Source organism: Patiria miniata, unplaced genomic scaffold, assembly GCF_015706575.1.
Source record: "Patiria miniata isolate m_02_andy unplaced genomic scaffold, ASM1570657v1 HiC_scaffold_3, whole genome shotgun sequence".
In the NCBI taxonomy this organism is placed as follows: Eukaryota; Metazoa; Echinodermata; class Asteroidea; order Valvatida; family Asterinidae; genus Patiria; species Patiria miniata.
Genome location: NW_024037069.1, coordinates 24,930,763 through 24,953,879, shown reverse-complemented (window position 1 = coordinate 24,953,879; position 23,117 = coordinate 24,930,763). Strand labels below are relative to the sequence as shown.

Sequence of the window (23,117 nt, the reverse complement as noted above, 5' to 3'; positions counted from 1 at the left end):
TTTAACCAATGTTTTTTTGAGGAAAAGATGGTGGTGTACTCATTGCCTGCCTTTATTGCGATGTCACATAAAAAAAAAAAAAAAATTGTCTCGTTTTGGGGGGGGGGGGGCCATGGCCCCCTTTGGCCCCCCTGGATCCGCCCTTGGACGCTTGTGACAATTGCAATTTACACCGTAAAGCTACATATTGAGCTCACTGTACACATTTGCATCATGCTGTATTGATGCACCGATGTGGTAGTATTATCGTGCGGACCTTTATGAACAATCTGTACAGCAACTGTCGAGATTTAAATTTTGGGATTTGTTACTTTAAAGGGTACCGAGGTACCCGTGTGTTTCTTAACCAGGTACCTGACTCCTGTGCTACCAGTAAATGCACACCCCTAATTTAAGTCGCAAGCTCATTTTCAAATGAACTGTGAACAATGTAATCCCTTGTTATTGTTCATCCACTGTTACTTGTGAGCCAGACTTGTGAAAGGACTTGTGATTTACTTGTCACCCAACTTGTGATTTTTGGACTCCACTACAGCACTCAACCCAGGGCCCTCATTGACACTTGTCTTTCACTGCTAAGCCAGCAAATAGATACTGTAACTTTTGACCAAATTTGAAGTAATAAATAAGACATATTAGTACTTCCTACATGTGGGATAGACACTGCATGACTAGATCCTCCAACGTCGGCATTTTGACAGGACCTGCCATTTCTTGCTTCACGTACCGCGTCAATCTGCTCTCCAGCTCCCTCTTGTCAAGTTGCAGCCTCCACCGGATGCCTATCAGAATCTGCAGCAAGGGTAAGAGAAAAGGGTTTGTCTCATCTTTACCAATGGTATCCCAGGCGGCCTCTGCATACCCATGGACGTGAGCCTCCCCTTCCTCTAGCGACATGTAAGCCACTATCAGCGCACACTGAGTCCGAGCCGTGTCTGGGTGCTCAGAACCAAGCATCTTCTCTTGAAGGTGAAGAGTGTTCTGCAAGAACGGCACCGACTCCTGAAAGTCACCTCGCGCCATGTAGCGGTAGGCGATCCGCAGGTCATGATTGTAAAAGAAGTCCTGGTATTCTTCAGACAACCGGATGCACTCATACTTGTAGATGGAAGTGAGGAACGTCTCAAAGGCTCGACTGCGCTCAGCGATGAAGTCATGCTTGAAGTTTCCTGTCAGGGTTTTCCTGGGGAACACAATGTTCTCCATGATGCGGGGGAATCGTTTCCGTAAACTACCGTTCAACTTGTGGAAATCAGAATATCTTCTCTCTATGGTGGCTTGTGAGGTGTCGCTCTTGATCGTTCTTAGAACAGCCACGGTATAAAGCTGAAGAAGCAATGGGAAGTTAATCAAATCAAAATAGTAAATGAAGTATTCTGTAAGCTACATTGTACCTACTTATGATCATTTCTCAAATTGTGTGAACAAATTGCGATTTCTGGTCCTCTTCCAGGGTCTCTTTCCGTATGTTTGCATAAAGTATTCACAAAATACACGGCTGACAGTATTCAGGCCCGTTGCCATGGTAGCGAAACAACGAGGCAAAGAGTGCTAGGGTGTCTATGCTTTGTATCACATTGTAATACCTAGAGCTGGAAGTAAACAATTTACATGAACTCAGTAGTCATTTTTTTACTTTGAAAATATGTGAATCTATTACAATCAACCACCTTGCAGGAAACCAGTGGCATACTAAAGGGGCATCAAGTTCTATTGTAAAGTAATGGTGGCTAGGCTGTTCCATCCCCATTGCTGCAAAAACCTCCCGAAGACCAGAACCTGTTGGTATTAACCCTAACCTTCCAAAATCCTCTTTGCAACATGGGGGGGGGATTCTGTAGGATTGAGGCTATGTGGTACAATGTGTGGCTGATTTTGGAGGACACACTGTGTCAAGGTCTTGTTTTTGCTCAGCCGTACATGTACATAAATTTAGGATAGATTATACTTGAAATCCTCCGCACTGCTCCAGGATGTCACTGGCTCTGCCTCAACATATTGACAGTAATTGCTGGAGGATTTTGCAGGATTGAGGCAGTGGTCACCCCTCCAAGGACCACATTCCAGAAATAACGGAGGACTTTGCAAGACTGAGGCTGAATGCAATTTACACATGGATGCAGTTGGAGGATTTTGCAGGATTGAGGTTATCCCAGCAAAAAGGCCTACAGAGTAAAGGTTAAAATCTGGGAGAATTTGCAGCTGATAGGCCTTTGTCTTGTACACCTTTAATTTTTAAAAATCACAGATGATGAGGATGTCGTGTCGACCTCACGCTTCATGTAGTTTTAACATAGCATTGCATATTCAAATCCCAAGTAAGAAAGGCGGAGTAATTGGATCAGCATTCATCATTTATTTGCACCCAACTACTTACCACAAATCTGTTGTTGCCATCTCTCATTGTTTTAGCTGAGACAACCTCAAAGATGGTCCTCCCAGGATGAAACTTGTTGGCCTTGGAGCCAACCTGAAGACTGTGGACACTGCCGACACTGTCCGCATTGGATGCTGCATTTGTGAGGAGATCAATTATGTATTTATAAACTTAGGGGATCAGGTTTATGAGAGGACGAAATGGTCGTGACAGATGGAGAGTTTCTGATGGCTAGGTATCCTGATAATCAGGCCAATCCTGTATTTCCCCAATACTTCGTTAATATAATAATCCTGTTATTAAATGTCTGCAACATCATGATGGGTAAGTTTTGTCTCAGTTAAGTCATGTTAGTTGCAATAAAGGGTTGAAAGGGGCAATTTTGGACTAACAATTGTGTACAGGGCGAGTCAAAAAAAGCGAAACCCAAGTGTCGGGACCATTGTTTTAGTAAAGTTCTGCATGTAGCACTTTCAAAATCTAGGATATGAAAGCCCAAATCATGAGCTTTCTTTTACTAGTTTTAGTACAAGAATAATTCAAATCACTTATGTACTTTTTAAGTTACGGAATTTTAAACACAACCTCCATTTTAAAGTTCTGTCCATGGGTCACAAAAAAGGTGTGTGTTCTTTCAGCAAACCGAAAACAATTCATACACATCTTGTGATTGGCCCGTCTGACGCCACCCGCGATATGCACTATAAAGACGGTGTCTGTGGTCGGTTCCCAGACCAAAAGACTCTGACGTCACGCCAACAACGCTTCGTGTGCTCGTTAACACGTTAAAACTCAAGCTGTAGCTTTGGTAAGGAAAGGGGACCGTTTTCATCATTTTTTTGCACCATCAGATTCGATTCAACCCTCACACTTTAAGCGAACAGAACGTGAGTACATACATGTCAAGGAGTACATACATGTAGTCTTGGGGTACAAATATACAGCACCTGCTCCAAAACTCACTTCCATACTATTCATGGAGTATACAGCGTGTTCGCGTTGATATGCCTACCTATGGGTATTATGTGTAAAACTTGGTTTCTTGGTAGGTTCTTCTCCTAAATACTCCACGTGGGAGTTTATACAGGAGGAGGTCAGAAACACCGGGGCAAACCCCTTCTCTTAGTGATAAGTGTTTACTGGGTTCTTTTACGTGCATTTATGCAACACACGGGACCTACGGCTTAACGTCCCATCCGAAGGACGAAGCAATAATGGTTAAGTGCCTTGCTTAAGAGCACAAGTGTCCGCCGGCGGGCTCGAACCCAAGCTACTGTTGCCTCTGAAACACCAGAACATGAGTCCGGTGTTCTTAACCGCTAGGCCATGACACTCCAATACCCATAGTTCTGGGGGAAACTATCCAGGGTAACTGTCTTTCTTATTTTTATTCTCTTTACCAGGTTTTTGGGGGCCTTTTGTCCTCGCCAGGGTATGCACAAAATGCATACCATGTACCTGTCATCAAAGTATGCCTATTCGGTGGAGCACTAGTACAAAGGGTACCGAAGTTCCAGCACTCCACAGCACTCCACTCAGTAGAGCTAGTACAGGTATGTCATAGATAAAACAAAAAGGGCAGGATTTTGAATTTTTGAGGGACATTTTGGGGTACAATGACGATGACAACGACAAAAGACAACACAAAAATAAGGATGGGGATCACCGCGGGATGTACCGAGAACATGTAAGGTGCACAGAATCGCACAGCACCAACCGTTAACCGCGTAGGAAAATCGTAATTTCTACCCCAGGAAACTATTCAAATTACAAAAAAAATATTGAGAGAAGTCTACTTTAGGTTGAAAAGGTCATTTTTTTTAGTAATAAAAAACACCCGTGACCCTAATTTGATCAAAACTAAACAGGGGCCCTACACTACAGGATCGCCAAACTCGAAACAGGACAACTCGTACGCGAACCAACTCGTACGCGAGACAACTCGTAAGCGAGACAACTCGTACGCGGATTGGTCAACTCGTACGCGAGACAACTTGTATGCCAGCCAACTCGTACGCAAGACAACTCGTACGCGGGCCAACTCGTACGCGAACCAACTCGTACGCCAGCCAACTCGTACGCGGACGATGGCCAACTTGAAGTTGACCCCAAAACACACGCCAAAGTTAACGATTTATCACAGTGGTCTGATTGTATGACTGAATGACTGTGATTGTAGCCATATGTATTTTCAACAATTTTTAATTCCATAAATGCAACGATGTTCAAGTTCAAAAGTTTCAATGATAAATTTAAAAAAAACATGATCCATTTTGCGACCGATGTGTAGTGCACTTCCAAACACGCAGCTATTGTGGAGAATTTGTCAAGACATACAACAATTTGATTTACACATAGCGTGGGGCCACTATAGCAGTGAATTGTTGGAAGTCTACAAATGCAGCGGACATTATACGATTTAAATTCTCACTACGTGGCTTTATCTTGTATAGTGCACGGTGTGAGCAAGGATCGGACACACCAGACAGTGTGCGAGTGGTCTGGGAAAACAACTCATAACTTTTTTGTTATGAGCAAAACAAGCTGATTTGATTGGAACCACTCAGTAACACAAAATAATCCCCTTAACTTAAGGAAAAAACAATGTGCTAGACAACTGACCGAACCTAATTTCCTACACGCCCGAACCTACGGTTTCAGTAAAATCCCTTGTGCTACGGCTGCTAGTCTATACTCACGCGTACGAGTTGGCTCACGTACGAGTTCGTCCGCGTACGAGTTATCCCGCGTACGAGTTATCCCGCGTACGAGTTGACCCGCGTACGAGTTGGTCGGCATACGAGTTGTCCTGCGTACGAGTTGGTCGCGTACGAGTTGGCTCGCGTACGAGTTGACCTGTATTCGCCAAACTACAAGTATTAGTAATCATTTCACTTGAATTCGTGGATTAGTTATGCCAAAGCTAAGCAGACTGGGAAAAAATGTTGCAACCTGACGCCACTTCCCCGATTGTGTACAAAGTCTATGGAGAGCCAAGAAAATTGTAATTTCGTAACAAAATTGGAAATATTTCTCAGTCCCAGATTCATGTCTATCATCATTTTTGCAATGAATGACCTTCAATTCATTGAGATGATGCAGAAGAAAAAAGTGGCGTCAGGTTGCAACATTTTTTTCCGCAGAGTGAATAATATTTGCAATCTGGAACTAGGAAAACGATTGTACCTTTACGACGCGATGCATCACCGGTTGCACCGCGCCGCACCTCCCCGTCACTATCCTCATCATCGGCAGACAAGTCACCGTCATTGCCAAGTAGGGCGGAACTCCGAAACGACAGCCGGCCAGTGAATTGCAAATCAATGTCCTCACTCCCCAGTTCACTTTCGTCCGTCGAACTCACAGGATCGTCGATGCTCACATCACAGGCAATCTTTCTCAGCTTCGAAGCCATAATAAACAGCTAACGATCTGAATATTTTGGAGGAAATGAAGCATTCGTTTTCATCGTACTGCTGTGCGGTGACAGTCCGCCGCCATGTTGAATAGTGGACTTTAAAGTGACGCGTTTGTTGTGATTAGGTTCTTGTCTCCAATAAGCACTCCTCCACCGTACCGTTACGTACCCGTACGTACGTATCCCCCCCCCCCCCCGCAAATTAAAACTGCATAAATCACAGTGAAGTCCATCAATGTTCACCATAAGTTAATTTATGCACCAAAAAACAAAATTTAAATTTCAGAAATATTTACATGTATTTTACTCTTAAATGACGGAAAAATCTCAGCATAAATAATTTTCAAGTCAAATTTCTGTTGTTTTTTCAATCCGCATCGTAAAAAAAGGATGAGAGGAAAATAATTATAGACATGGAATAGCTGGTGTTTGATATGATAAGCCTTTTACAGATTGCCTAGTGTTCATTAATTAAAGAAAAAGAAGATAAAAAGGTGAGTGTCGAGTTACCCCAGCGGGCACGCACCCCTTGGCCACCGGTAATTTACCGATGAGGAGTGCGCCGAGTGAAAAGCTTCTGTCTCTATTCATTACCACTAGGCCACGGCTCACCCGACACAACAATGGCAAAATTGCAAATATATACACACAGACAAAATGATTGTGCAACTGACAATGAGTCATGGAGGATCCCGCGTTTTCAGTTTCGGTGACATTCGTGCGCCGTACGGTGGCGCTATACACCGAACGAGAAATAAGTTGTTGCATCAGATCCATCAGATCTAGTAATTGCATGCACTCTCATCCCGCGGTCCCACTATGTATAATTAGCTTGATTTTGCTCCTGACTTCCGGGTCGTAGCTCAGTGGTCGGATTAAGAGACTAAACATATTCTGTACTCATCCATAACCATCAGTTAGGGTTCGAGCTCGCTGGGTCATCTTAAAAATCAAATAATTATAATCTTTTTGTATATTATATTATTATATTTTTTTTAATCCATTTTGGAATTAACATTAAGAGCTTCTTTGACACTATTGTCCAATTCAATCTTCAATCAGTATTTCAAGTTCGTTATCCTGCATTAACTTGTTTATTTACGAAGAGTACCAGAGACGCAGACAGGAGCGCCCAGGTTCGACGTTCTACTCGACGGTGATGCAAATAACACAAATTTCGAATAAATTTCGAATTTTGAATGCCCGAATGAACAAGTTTAACCGTATTAATTTGAAACAAGGGTGGATCCAGAAAAAAAAATTGGTAACCCAAGAACGGTGGGTAAAAAAAAATACGGCCTGGGGTTCGGGGCCCGATTTTTTTTGGATTCTAGATAATGCTCTGTGATGCAATCTGAGGCAATTTCTGACCACTTTAACCAACGTTTTTTGAGGAAAAGATGGTGGTGGACTCATTGCCTGCCTTTATTGCGACGTCACATTAAAAAAAAAATTGGTTTCGTTGGGTTTTTTTGGGGGGGAGGGGGGCATGGCCCCCTTTGCACCCTTGATTTGAGAGGACGCCCTTGATTTGAGAGGACGCAAATTTACATCTTTCTGTAAATTTCTCATAACTTTCGGCATGTTGTCATGTGCTTGAACGAAGTAGTAATATTATATGCTGTACTTTTGTCCCCGATTGTAAATGTGACTTCGTGACATCTGTCTGTTTGTACAGTATATTCCCAATTGGGGTTTTTTTTGGGGTGGGGGGGTGGGGTGGAGAAGAGAAGTTCACTAATCCTCACTAATCAATGCAATATGACGGCGGACTGATACGATAAAAACGACTGCTTCATTTCCTCCACAATATTCATTTTGTCAATACATATTTACAATCCCAGATTGTAAATGCGAATTCGGGACATCTTGGAGGCGTACTTATGGCTTCAATGGATGGCTTGTCGACACGCGGGTTTGCTTCTCGCTTGGCGCGCTTAAAACTTCAATTGACTTTTACACTGAAAAAAAGTTAATTTGTCAGAAAACTAAACATCACGTTTGAAGTCAAATTTCACACATAATTTGTTGACTTTTAAAATGAAGGAAAGATCTCAGCAGATATCATTGTTCCGTCAAATTTCTGCTCTTGTTCGATCGGCATCGTAAAACGGAGGAAAGAAAAACAAATATAGTATAGATGTAAAATACCTAGCGTTTCATGTGATCAGCGTATTACAAAACAAGCCTTAATTTCATTAATTAAAATAAATAAAAAGGTGAATGTCGAGTTACCCCAGCGGGCACGCACCCCTTGGCCACCGGTACGGTACGTTGCCGGTGAGGAGTGCGCTATGTGAACAGCTTGTGTCTCAGTTCGTTACCACTAGGCCACGGCTCACCCGATATAACCATGGGAAAATTGCAAATATATACACACCGACCAATGATTGTGCAACTGATGATAATTAGTGTGAGTCATCGTTCAATGTTCATTCACACTCATCTCCCGTGGCTTTGGTAAGCCGCACGATGGCGCTATACAATCAAAACCTGATTATTCCACGTTTCTGCTTGTTGGGTCCAGACCAGTATTAAATAAACTGCCATAGACCCCAATGATAAATGCCCCCACTTCAGAAATTCAGGAAAAATACTTACAACTCTCCAAGGGGTTCGGAACAAACATCAAATTCAAGCTTATTTCATCACCTTTCATTTTCCCTTCATTTTGTTTTTTTTGGGGGGGGGGAGGAGCGGTAATCTCTTGACTTTTGAAGAATTGAAGAGATATGGTAATGAACCTCTGGCCCGGACTTGGGGCTTCTAATTCTGAGCTCTTTGGATGTTATTGGGCTCGAAAGTGGGATCGTTTTTCAAGATGGCTACTTTTCCGCTTTGGGGAAAATAGGGGTCGTCCTCTTTGGGCGAGAATATCTCGAAAAGTCAATGGTCAACCCACCAAAAAATGAAAGGAAATTGAAAGATGACACATTGATCATCATTTTTCTGTGCAGCTTGAACACCTGTGAGAGTTCTGAGTATTTTTAAAAGAATTTTAAGTATGCGCATTTAGCACTAGTGTCTATGGGATTGTTTTGCAGGGTTGCAAACATTAGTGGTAGCCTTGTTGCCATTTTGCAATAGGCTGGTTCCGCGCTAACATTACCGTTGTGATTATGTATTCAGGGGACGGGAGTCAGACCTAGACCACATGAATATATTTTGCATGCATTAGAAGGAAAACCTCCTAATTATTCAGGATTCATTGCCCGCTACCTGTCCCTACATTCCAAGTCCGAAGGACAATAGAGGACCTCCGGGAACCAGTCTAACTATAGACCTGATTAACGAGGAAGCCATTTTCGATCGTGATTCTTGATACTTTTTTATCAATTATTAAGTGTTGAATGGGATGGGGCCAGACTATTTTATGATTGGAGTGTGTTCCAAGCCTCACTGTCAACCTTTTGGGTTTTTTTTTAGCTCAGTGGATCGGAATAAGAGACTAAAACATACTCATCCCTAACCCACAGTAAGGGTTCGCGCCCATCGGGTTAACCTCGACACTCGCCTTTTTAATCTTGTTTATGTTTTAAGGTCAATGATTTATTTCATTTCGTTTTGGGGACTCGGAGTAGAGGGTTGCTGGACAGGCAACATTCCTATAATTATTCTATAAATATTGGAGCTTTCTTCAATGACGATTGTGTTCATGTTATGCAGCAACCCCAAAACAGGATCAAAGATTATGCAAAGAACACAATTTTCAATTTGAATTAATTAACAAATTTGTTCTCCGCCATCAATATAATGATAATGCCAAGACAAATAAGTTTCCAGTTTTGACATCAATTCTTACTGATATATCTAACCCCATTTATAGTCTGCATAATTAGACAGGTGCATATAAGTCTGTTAACAGTCAACTGTGAATTGATTTCTTGGTGAACAAAATAATAATTAAAAAGAAGGAAATATATCAGCAGAAATCGTTCAGGCAAATCTCTTTTGTTTTTCAATCAGCATGAAAGAACAAAGAAAGAAAAGAAAAGAAAATGATACAGACATTGGATTTCGTTTTATAAAAGTGTTACAAATTGCCTAGAGTTCATTAATTAAAAAAGTAAATAAAAAGGTGAGTGTCGAGTTACCCCAGCGGGCACGCACCCCTTGGCCACCGGTACTTTACCGGTGAGGAGTACGCTAAGAGAAATGCTTATGTCTCAATTCGTTACCACTAGGCCACGGCTCACCCGATATTATCATGGGAAAATTGCAAATATATACACACCGACCAATGATTGTGCAACTGATCATAATTATTGTGAGTCATCGTTCAATGTTCATTCACACTCATCTCCCGTGGCTTTGGTAAGCCGCACGGTGGCGCTATACAATCAAAACCTGATTATTCCACGTTTCTGCTTGTTGGGTCCAGACCAGTATTAAATAAACTGCCATAGACCCCAATGATAAATGCCCCCACTTCAGAAATTCAGGAAAAATACTTACAACTCTCCAAGGTGTTCGGAACAAACATCAAATTCAAGCTTATTTCATCACCTTTCATTTTTTCTTCATTTTGTTTTTTTTGGGGGGGGGGAGGAGCGGTAATCTCTTGACTTTTGAAGAATTGAAGAGATATGGTAATGAACCTCTGGCCCGGACTTGGGGCTTCTAATTCTAAGCTCTTTGGATGTTATTGGGCTCGAAAGTGGGATCGTTTTTCAAGATGGCTACTTTTCCGCTTTGGGGAAAATAGGGGTCGTCCTCTTTGGGCGAGAATATCTCAATTATTAAGTGTTGAATGGGATGGGGCCAGACTATTTTATGATTGGAGTGTGTTCCAAGCCTCACTGTCAACCTTTTGGGGTTTTTTTTAGCTCAGTGGATCGGAATAAGAGACTAAAACATACTCATCCCTAACCCACAGTAAGGGTTCGCGCCCATCGGGTTAACCTCGACACTCGCCTTTTTAATCTTGTTTATGTTTTAAGGTCAATGATTTATTTCATTTCGTTTTGGGGACTCGGAGTAGAGGGTTGCTGGACAGGCAACATTCCTATAATTATTCTATAAATATTGGAGCTTTCTTCAATGACGATTGTGTTCATGTTATGCAGCAACCCCAAAACAGGATCAAAGATTATGCAAAGAACACAATTTTCAATTTGAATTAATTAACAAATTTGTTCTCCGCCATCAATATAATGATAATGCCAAGACAAATAAGTTTCCAGTTTTGACATCAATTCTTACTGATATATCTAACCCCATATTTTATAGTCTGCATAATTAGACAGGTGCATATAAGTCTGTTAACAGTCAACTGTGAATTGATTTCTTGGTGAACAAAATAATAATTAAAAAGAAGGAAATATATCAGCAGAAATCGTTCAGGCAAATCTCTTTTGTTTTTCAATCAGCATGAAAGAACAAAGAAAGAAAAGAAAAGAAAATGATACAGATATTGGATTTCGTTTTATAAAAGTGTTACAAATTGCCTAGAGTTCATTAATTAAAAAAGTAAATAAAAAGGTGAGTGTCGAGTTACCCCAGCGGGCACGCACCCCTTGGCCACCGGTACTTTACCGGTGAGGAGTACGCTAAGAGAAATGCTTATGTCTCAATTCGTTACCACTAGGCCACGGCTCACCCGATATTATCATGGGAAAATTGCAAATATATACACACCGACCAATGATTGTGCAACTGATCATAATTATTGTGAGTCATCGTTCAATGTTCATTCACACTCATCTCCCGTGGCTTTGGTAAGCCGCACGGTGGCGCTATACAATCAAAACCTGATTATTCCACGTTTCTGCTTGTTGGGTCCAGACCAGTATTAAATAAACTGCCATAGACCCCAATGATAAATGCCCCCACTTCAGAAATTCAGGAAAAATACTTACAACTCTCCAAGGTGTTCGGAACAAACATCAAATTCAAGCTTATTTCATCACCTTTCATTTTTTCTTCATTTTGTTTTTTTTTGGGGGGGGGGGAGGAGCGGTAATCTCTTGACTTTTGAAGAATTGAAGAGATATGGTAATGAACCTCTGGCCCGGACTTGGGGCTTCTAATTCTAAGCTCTTTGGATGTTATTGGGCTCGAAAGTGGGATCGTTTTTCAAGATGGCTACTTTTCCGCTTTGGGGAAAATAGGGGTCGTCCTCTTTGGGCGAGAATATCTCAATTATTAAGTGTTGAATGGGATGGGGCCAGACTATTTTATGATTGGAGTGTGTTCCAAGCCTCACTGTCAACCTTTTTGGGTTTTTTTTAGCTCAGTGGATCGGAATAAGAGACTAAAACATACTCATCCCTAACCCACAGTAAGGGTTCGCGCCCATCGGGTTAACCTCGACACTCGCCTTTTTAATCTTGTTTATGTTTTAAGGTCAATGATTTATTTCATTTCGTTTTGGGGACTCGGAGTAGAGGGTTGCTGGACAGGCAACAATTCCTATAATTATTCTATAAATATTGGAGCTTTCTTCAATGACGATTGTGTTCATGTTATGCAGCAACCCCAAAACAGGATCAAAGATTATGCAAAGAACACAATTTTCAATTTGAATTAATTAACAAATTTGTTCTCCGCCATCAATATAATGATAATGCCAAGACAAATAAGTTTCCAGTTTTGACATCAATTCTTACTGATATATCTAACCCCATATTTTATAGTCTGCATAATTAGACAGGTGCATATAAGTCTGTTAACAGTCAACTGTGAATTGATTTCTTGGTGAACAAAATAATAATTAAAAAGAAGGAAATATATCAGCAGAAATCGTTCAGGCAAATCTCTTTTGTTTTTCAATCAGCATGAAAGAACAAAGAAAGAAAAGAAAAGAAAATGATACAGACATTGGATTTCGTTTTATAAAAGTGTTACAAATTGCCTAGAGTTCATTAATTAAAAAAGTAAATAAAAAGGTGAGTGTCGAGTTACCCCAGCGGGCACGCACCCCTTGGCCACCGGTACTTTACCGGTGAGGAGTACGCTAAGAGAAATGCTTATGTCTCAATTCGTTACCACTAGGCCACGGCTCACCCGATATTATCATGGGAAAATTGCAAATATATACACACCGACCAATGATTGTGCAACTGATCATAATTATTGTGAGTCATCGTTCAATGTTCATTCACACTCATCTCCCGTGGCTTTGGTAAGCCGCACGGTGGCGCTATACAATCAAAACCTGATTATTCCACGTTTCTGCTTGTTGGGTCCAGACCAGTATTAAATAAACTGCCATAGACCCCAATGATAAATGCCCCCACTTCAGAAATTCAGGAAAAATACTTACAACTCTCCAAGGTGTTCGGAACAAACATCAAATTCAAGCTTATTTCATCACCTTTCATTTTTTCTTCATTTTGTTTTTTTTTTTGGGGGGGGGGGGAGGAGCGGTAATCTCTTGACTTTTGAAGAATTGAAGAGATATGGTAATGAACCTCTGGCCCGGACTTGGGGCTTCTAATTCTAAGCTCTTTGGATGTTATTGGGCTCGAAAGTGGGATCGTTTTTCAAGATGGCTACTTTTCCGCTTTGGGGAAAATAGGGGTCGTCCTCTTTGGGCGAGAATATCTCAATTATTAAGTGTTGAATGGGATGGGGCCAGACTATTTTATGATTGGAGTGTGTTCCAAGCCTCACTGTCAACCTTTTGGGTTTTTTTTTAGCTCAGTGGATCGGAATAAGAGACTAAAACATACTCATCCCTAACCCACAGTAAGGGTTCGCGCCCATCGGGTTAACCTCGACACTCGCCTTTTTAATCTTGTTTATGTTTTAAGGTCAATGATTTATTTCATTTCGTTTTGGGGACTCGGAGTAGAGGGTTGCTGGACAGGCAACATTCCTATAATTATTCTTTAAATATTGGAGCTTTCTTCAATGACGATTGTGTTCATGTTATGCAGCAACCCCAAAACAGGATCAAAGATTATGCAAAGAACACAATTTTCAATTTGAATTAATTAACAAATTTGTTCTCCGCCATCAATATAATGATAATGCCAAGACAAATAAGTTTCCAGTTTTGACATCAATTCTTACTGATATATCTAACCCCATTTATAGTCTGCATAATTAGACAGGTGCATATAAGTCTGTTAACAGTCAACTGTGAATTGATTTCTTGGTGAACAAAATAATAATTAAAAAGAAGGAAATATATCAGCAGAAATCGTTCAGGCAAATCTCTTTTGTTTTTCAATCAGCATGAAAGAACAAAGAAAGAAAAGAAAAGAAAATGATACAGACATTGGATTTCGTTTTATAAAAGTGTTACAAATTGCCTAGAGTTCATTAATTAAAAAAGTAAATAAAAAGGTGAGTGTCGAGTTACCCCAGCGGGCACGCACCCCTTGGCCACCGGTACTTTACCGGTGAGGAGTACGCTAAGAGAAATGCTTATGTCTCAATTCGTTACCACTAGGCCACGGCTCACCCGATATTATCATGGGAAAATTGCAAATATATACACACCGACCAATGATTGTGCAACTGATCATAATTATTGTGAGTCATCGTTCAATGTTCATTCACACTCATCTCCCGTGGCTTTGGTAAGCCGCACGGTGGCGCTATACAATCAAAACCTGATTATTCCACGTTTCTGCTTGTTGGGTCCAGACCAGTATTAAATAAACTGCCATAGACCCCAATGATAAATGCCCCCACTTCAGAAATTCAGGAAAAATACTTACAACTCTCCAAGGTGTTCGGAACAAACATCAACTTCAAGCTTATTTCATCACCTTTCATTTTTTCTTCATTTTGTTTTTTTTGGGGGGGGGAGGAGCGGTAATCTCTTGACTTTTGAAGAATTGAAGAGATATGGTAATGAACCTCTGGCCCGGACTTGGGGCTTCTAATTCTAAGCTCTTTGGATGTTATTGGGCTCGAAAGTGGGATCGTTTTTCAAGATGGCTACTTTTCCGCTTTGGGGAAAATAGGGGTCGTCCTCTTTGGGCGAGAATATCTCGAAAAGTCAATGGTCAACCCACCAAAAAATGAAAGGAAATTGAAAGATGACACATTGATCATCATTTTTCTGTGCAGCTTGAACACCTGTGAGAGTTCTGAGTATTTTTAAAAGAATTTTAAGTATGCGCATTTAGCACTAGTGTCTATGGGATTGTTTTGCAGGGTTGCACCCATTAGTGGTAGCCTTGTTGCCATTTTGCAATAGGCTGGTTCCGCGCTAACATTACCGTTGTGATTATGTATTCAGGGGACGGGAGTCAGACCTAGACCACATGAATATATTTTGCATGCATTAGAAGGAAAACCTCCTAATTATTCAGGATTCATTGCCCGCTACCTGTCCCTACATTCCAAGTCCGAAGGACAATAGAGGACCTCCGGGAACCAGTCTAACTATAGACCTGATTAACGAGGAAGCCATTTTCGATCGTGATTCTTGATACTTTTTTATCAATTATTAAGTGTTGAATGGGATGGGGCCAGACTATTTTATGATTGGAGTGTGTTCCAAGCCTCACTGTCAACCTTTTGGGTTTTTTTTTAGCTCAGTGGATCGGAATAAGAGACTAAAACATACTCATCCCTAACCCACAGTAAGGGTTCGCGCCCATCGGGTTAACCTCGACACTCGCCTTTTTAATCTTGTTTATGTTTTAAGGTCAATGATTTATTTCATTTCGTTTTGGGGACTCGGAGTAGAGGGTTGCTGGACAGGCAACATTCCTATAATTATTCTATAAATATTGGAGCTTTCTTCAATGACGATTGTGTTCATGTTATGCAGCAACCCCAAAACAGGATCAAAGATTATGCAAAGAACACAATTTTCAATTTGAATTAATTAACAAATTTGTTCTCCGCCATCAATATAATGATAATGCCAAGACAAATAAGTTTCCAGTTTTGACATCAATTCTTACTGATATATCTAACCCCATTTATAGTCTGCATAATTAGACAGGTGCATATAAGTCTGTTAACAGTCAACTGTGAATTGATTTCTTGGTGAACAAAATAATAATTAAAAAGAAGGAAATATATCAGCAGAAATCGTTCAGGCAAATCTCTTTTGTTTTTCAATCAGCATGAAAGAACAAAGAAAGAAAAGAAAAGAAAATGATACAGACATTGGATTTCGTTTTATAAAAGTGTTACAAATTGCCTAGAGTTCATTAATTAAAAAAGTAAATAAAAAGGTGAGTGTCGAGTTACCCCAGCGGGCACGCGCCCCTTGGCCACCGGTACTTTACCGGTGAGGAGTACGCTAAGAGAAATGCTTATGTCTCAATTCGTTACCACTAGGCCACGGCTCACCCGATATTATCATGGGAAAATTGCAAATATATACACACCGACCAATGATTGTGCAACTGATCATAATTATTGTGAGTCATCGTTCAATGTTCATTCACACTCATCTCCCGTGGCTTTGGTAAGCCGCACGGTGGCGCTATACAATCAAAACCTGATTATTCCGCGTTTCTGCTAGTTGGGTCCAGACCAGTATTAAATAAACTGCCATAGACCCCAATGATAAATGCCCCCACTTCGGAAATTCAGGAAAAATACTTACAACTCTCCAAGGGGTTCGGAACAAACATCAAATTCAAGCTTATTTCATCATCTTTCATTTTCCCTTCATTTTTTTGGGGGGGGGGGGGTGCGGTAATCTCATGACTTTTGGGAGAAATTTCCTTCCGAAGATGATCACCCCTTAAAATAGTCCTGAAGCCCATCGCCATTTTGAAAAACGGTACCTACACTCCATTGCAAAATAGAGCGCTTTTAGGGCCCAATTTCATCCAAATTACACAGAAATACAAGCTCATGGTCCTGTGCACGGCTTCCGGATATAATTTGCATGCATTAGGAGGAAAACCTCCTAATTATTCAGGATTCATTGCCCGCTACCTGTCCCTACATTCCAAGTCCGAAGGACAATAGAGGGCCTCCGATAACCAGTCTAACTATAGACCTGATTAAAGAGGAAGCCATTTTCGATCGTGATTCTTGATACTTTGTTATCAATTATTAACTGTTGAATGGGATGGGGCCAGACTATTTTATGATTGGAGTATGTTCAAAGCCTCACTTTCAACCTTTTGGGGTTTTTTTTAGCTCAGTGGATCGGAATAAGAGACTAATTACATACTCATCCCTAACCCACAATAAGGGTTCGCGCCCATCGGGTTAACCTCGACACTCGCCTTTGTAATCTTGTTTATGTTTTAAGGTAAATGATTTATTTCGTTTCGTTTTGGTGACTCGGAGTAGAGGGTTGCTGGGCAGGCAACATTCCTATAATTATTCTATCAATATTGGAACTTTCTTCAAGGACGATTGTGTTCATGTTATGCAGCAACCCCAAAACAGGATCAAAGATTATGCAAAGAACACAATTTTCAATTTGAATTAATTAACAAATTTGTTCTCCGCCATCAATATAATGATAATGCCAAGACAAATAAGTTTCCAGTTTTGACATCAATTCTTACTGATATATCTAACCCCATTTATAGTCTGCATAATTAGACAGGTGCATATAAGTCTGTTAACAGTCAACTGTGAATTGATTTCTTGGTGAACAAAATAATAATTAAAAAGAAGGAAATATATCAGCAGAAATCGTTCAGGCAAATCTCTTTTGTTTTTCAATCAGCATCGTAAAACAGAGAAAAAAAAAGAAAAGAAATTGATACAGACATGGAATTTTGTTAAATAAAAATGTTACAAATTGCCTATTCATTAAATTTAAACAAATAAATAATAAAAAGGTGAGTGTCGAGTTACCCCAGCGGGCACGCGCCCCTTGGCCACCGGTACCTTACCGGTGAGGAGTACGCTAAGAGAAATGCTTATGTCTCAATTCGTTACCACTAGGCCACGGCTCACCCGATATTATCATGGGAAAATTGCAAATATATACACACCGACCAATGATTGTGCAACTGATCATAATTATTGTGAGTCATAGTTCAATGTTCATTCACACTCATCTCCCGTGGCTTTGGTAAGCCGCACGGTGGCGCTATACAATCAAAACCTGATTACTCCGTGTTTCTGCTTGTTGGGTCCAGACCAGTAAATAAACTGCCATACTAGACTCCAATAATAAATGCCCCCACTTCAGAAATTCAGGGAAAATACTCACACTTCTCCAAGGTGTTCGGGATACACATCAAATTAAAGCTTATTTCACCATCTTTCATTTTCTATTCATTTATTTTCTTTGGGCGGGGGGGGGGGGGGGGGGTAATCAGGTGACTTTTGGGAGAAATTTCCATCCAAAGATGATCACCCCTTAAAATAGTCCTGAAGCCCATCGCCATTTTGAAAAACGGTGCCTACACTCCATTGCACAATAGAGCGCTTTTAGGGCCCAATTTCATCCAAATTACACAGAAATACAAGCTCATGGTCCTTTGCACGGCTTCCATCCTGATATAATTTGCATGCATTAGGAGGAAAACCTCTTAATTATTCAGGATTTATTGCCCGCTACCTGTCCCTCCATTCGAAGTCCGAAGGGCAATGGAGGGCCTCCGGGAACCAGTCTAACATACAGGCCTTAACGAGAAAGCCATTTTCGATCGTGTTTCTTTATTTTTTTTCATCAATTCTTAACTGCTGAATGGGATGGTGACAGACTATTTCATGATTGTAGTGTGTTCGCGCCAAGCCTCACTTTCAAATTTTTTTAGCTCAGTGGATCGGAATAAGAGACTTAAGCATATTCTTTACTCATCCCTCGCCCACACTTAGGGTTCGAGCCCATCGGGTTAACCTCGACACTCGCCTTTTTAATCTTTTTTTGTTTGAAGTTAAATGATTTATTTAATTTCTTGGGGACTCGGAGTAGAGGGTTGCTGGACAGGCAACATTTCTATGTTACTTATAAATCTAACCCCATTTATAGTCTGCATAATTAGGCAGGTGCATATAAGTCTGTTAATAGTTCATTGTAAATTGATTATTTGGTAAACAAAATAATAATTAAAAAGAAGGAAATATCTCAGTAGAAATCGTTCAGGCAAATCTCTTTTGTTTTTCATTTAGCATCATAGAACAAAGAAAGAAAAGAAAAGAAATTGATACCAACAAAGAAAGAAAAGAAAAGAAATTGATACCAACATGGAATTTTGTTTAATAAAAGTGTTACAAATTGCCTAGAGTTCATTAATTAAAAAAGTAAATAAAAAGGTGAGTGTCGAGTTACCCCAGCGGGCACGCACCCCTTGGCCACCGGTACGGTTCGTTACCGGTGAGGAGTGCGCTATGTGAACAGCTTGTGTCTCAGTTCGTTACCACTAGGCCACGGCTCACCCGATATTATCATGGGAAAATTGCAAATATATACACACCGACCAATGATTGTGCAACTGATCAATATTATTGTGAGTCATCGTTCAATGTCCATTCACACTCATCTCCCGTGGCTTTGGTAAGCCGCACGGTGGCGCTATACAACCAAACCCTGATTATTCCGCGTTTTTGCCTGTTTCATCAGACAAAAAAAATATATATGGCGCCATCACTATAGTTACAAAGAAGTAACTGATTTTTATAACTGAGATGGTCCGTATCCAGTGAATCGGAATAAGAGACTGAAGCATATTCTTCACTCTTCTCTAACCCAAAATTATAGTTCGAGGCTGCGAGTCTGTTGGGAAAACCTGAAACTCTCAAAGAGTGGAGTTGTTTTTACTAATCATGCAATTTATTGAAGACCTTCAAAAAGACACAGAAACGCCAAGGGCGGATCCAGGGGGGGGGGGGCCAAAGGGGGCCATGCCCCCCCCCCCAAAACGAAACCAATTTTTTTTTTTTTAATGTGACATCGCAATAAAGGCAGGCAATGAGTACACCACCATCTTTTCCTCAAAAAAAATTGGTTAAAGTGGTCAGAAATTGCCTCAGATCGCACCACAGAGCATCTAGAATCCAAAAATTTTTCGGGGCCCTAGCGGGCCCCGAACCCCACGCCGTAATTTTTTAGACCCACTTTTTGGGGGGACCAAAATTTTTTGGGCCCCCCCCCCAAAATTGTGTTCTGGATCCGCCCTTGAGAAACGCATACCCACACATAAAACATGACGGGATATGACGCTGTCACAATTACTGCTCGGTAACTCCAGGTTTTGTTGATGTTTTCTTATAATTTCCAATCTTTATTCAGAGAAATGTAGACTTCAGGATGAGATAACCTATTCAGCGACTACAATATGTTCAATAGTAAAGTTCTAAACTTCAGGAAAAACTGCATCAGAATTATATATCAAATGTGAACCATAACAAATCAAGCATTCATCACTTTTCGGCCCTTTTCCGTTTTAAAGCAATAAAGAGTGCATCCTCTGATGTGGTGCATTGATTCTAGTTTATATATAGACACTTGATCTGAAATTACATTATAAAGGTTTTACACAGATTAAATCTCCGAAATCCGTTGAAAATTAAAACAAAATCATGGATATGCGTTTCATTGAATTAAATTCATCACAAATTTAAAGGTTCATAATTATGTGAAAGTTGCCTTTCTGTTAATTACTTTGTAGAAAAGAACTACATTTGTACATAGAATTTTAAACGTTAATTACAGCTGCTCTTCCAATGCTATTTTCGAGTTTTATTCCGATAAAAAAGTTTAATTGTCAGATTTCTAGAAATATAAAAGTTATTTACTTTTGAATGAGACATGGCACGAAACAAATCCGTCCAAGTTGTAGTTGTGTAGAACTCACTTTACAAAAATTTCGAATTAGTTATGTCAACGATAATTCATTTTTGTGCGCTAGAGGCAGAAACAGACGGCAGACGCCCATTATAGTGTGGAACAGTAAATTGTGCATGTTTCGGTTAAAATAAAACAGGCAAACAGCCATTGCTAAGGAGGAAAAATTTCCAAAAATTTTGAAGAGTACAGAGTAACATACATGTAAAAATATTAGTCTTGACGAAAATATTTTTCTCATTATTTGACTAAAATTCAGCTTACAAAAGTAAGTTGTAAACAATTATTTTGGTGGTAGGTTTGCAATGGCTCAACAAAACGTCCATCTGATAAACATTTATAATATTCATTCAAACTTTTATCATTTTCGTAAAATCATGAAATGATTTTGAACAGTTTCACACCTAATATTAAAAAACGAGACGAATCTCTGATTCAAAAATGTGCTGAACTCTGACATTCAGAAAAAAAATAGACAAGCAAAATTTACTTTTCTACATTTTGAAAAGATACGACTAAAGAGTGAACTTCAGTGCCCGCGTGTTTACACATTTTTACACGTAAAATGGCAGATGATTTACTTTCTCCCAAATCTGTTTGTTTTCAGGAAATTTTCTGACCAAAAGTTTAATTCCAGATTATTAACCAGGCTACATGTTCCGTGATTGAAGTGTCGCTTCTTCGTAATCTGTATCCATACAATTAATATACAACATAGTGTATTACACGTTTTGACTAAAAGCTCAATTAATGACATAGAGTATGACAAAATATATATATTTATATTTTTCTTTTCAAGATGCTACTTGTATTCTATTTTTTTGTCATTCTGCTGATGAGTACCTATACGAAACAGTCTGTCCAGAAGAGAGATATGCCAAAGTTTGATTAGCTCATATTCTGAATTTATTGCATGATATTTGTTTTCATATATAACCATCGAAAAGCTGGAAACGATCAAAATGCAGTTGTCGAAATAAAAAGGAATTATTTTGAATATAGAAATCTAATCTCCCGTAAATATTTGGTAATGATACGTGTACTGCATCTTCCTCGTCTCGTTTTTGTTATTTTCCTCTTTTTTAAAAATTAATACCTTCCGTCGAAACCTTCGGGTAACCTTTAGAGAAAAGAACATTACTGTAGTATTTTACATTTCTGTTGTCAAATGTTACGCTATTTCCTCATTATGAAAGGAGAATTCTTTGGCAAAATTTATTGAAAAAATACATTAATTCAATTCTTTCTAACATTTATGTCTTGATAATTTATTGTGTTTAAATCTGAAGACCGTTTTCATTGAGCGCGCGCATAAAATATACTCTAACCAGAAATACTAATTATATTTTCATTGTTTACCAATGATACAACTTATTTTAAAAGTAGTAAGAATATAGGAAATATTTATATTTACAAATTTTTCATTTTCTTCCAAGAATATGATCAATTTGATTTTGTTTTATCTGTAACTTGCTTTCCTATTGTATTTATTTCTTCTTCTTTTTTTTCTACATCTTTGTGCGGAAACCCTTAAATATTGCGGGTGAAAAAAATGGAAATAACCATTGAGCTTGCTTAACATTGCAAAAACGTTTCAAATTCGAGATTGTTCCCTTTTTTTCAGATTTTTCGGTGTGTTGTTTCTGTTTTTGTCTTGTCCTTTTTTTTTTTAAGTCAATTGCATAGCAAATTTATTCACGGAAGTCCAAAGATCATAAGTAAAGAGTTTCAATAACGATCGTATTGTGGAGCAAATTGCTGGACAATTTCAGCTCCATTTCGTTTCACTCCCTTTTAGTCAGGTGGCATATGGTAGGAATCGTGACCGACCGGTCCAAAGCACCAAACTTGGCAGATAGATTCTTATAGCCCTAGAGAAGATATTTAGAAGGGGTGATACTTGAAATTCTTTTGGAAAGGGTGCCTAATTTGCATAAATCGTTAATACCTGCCATGTAATATATTTATTCCCATATTTGGAAATATTTTTTATTTTATTTTATTTTTTTTAAAGTATATTTTGGGGATTCTACTTACATATCCTTACTTCAATAACATTTTCTAAAGCATATCAGATACCGGATGATTATGAGAACATAATAAAGATTAAAAAAGATGGCTACCATTATACCCTAAAGTTGCGCGCATTTCTTTTTTCAGATTTCATCTAGTAGTCTCGCCAAACGTCAGTATTGATGAACTTCGAATTCACAAAGTAACTTACTGGCACAGTTACCCTAACAAAAATATATGGGAAATCATGTGAAAAATGATAACATCTTGATATTTAGCCCAAAACTCAAAAACGGGGGAAAACGAGGTGTCCGTAAATTGGGCTAAAAATGTTTGGCCCAATTCCTAGTTTTTCCCCCCGTTTTTGTTTTCTGGGCTAAATATAACAATCCAATCGTTGTTCACATGATTTTCCATAAAAAAAATTTAATAGGGCAACTGTGCCAGTAAGCAATTTGGGGAATGTGAAGCTCATCAATACTGAGGTTTGGCAAAACTACTTGATGATATCTGGGGACATTAAATGCCCGCAATTTTAAGGTATAATATAGTAGCCATTTTGGATCGTTACTTTGTCCTCATAATTATTCAGTCACTTACATGCTTTAGAAAATGTTATTGAAGTAAGG

The 23,117-nt window shown here is 39.5% G+C and overlaps 1 protein-coding gene across 1 annotated transcript; it reads right to left on the bottom strand.

The window, feature by feature from the left end:
• Positions 1–642: 642 nt before the first annotated feature.
• LOC119738221 (sorting nexin-21-like) lies at positions 643–5,918 on the bottom strand. Its single transcript, XM_038213005.1, has 3 exons — positions 5,564–5,918; positions 2,378–2,511; positions 643–1,326 (listed from the first exon to the last, which is right to left on the bottom strand). The coding sequence occupies exons 1-3, from the start codon at positions 5,790–5,792 to the stop codon at positions 646–648; spliced, it is 1,044 nt and encodes a 347-aa protein (XP_038068933.1). The 5' UTR covers positions 5,793–5,918; the 3' UTR covers positions 643–645.
• Positions 5,919–23,117: the final 17,199 nt, after the last annotated feature.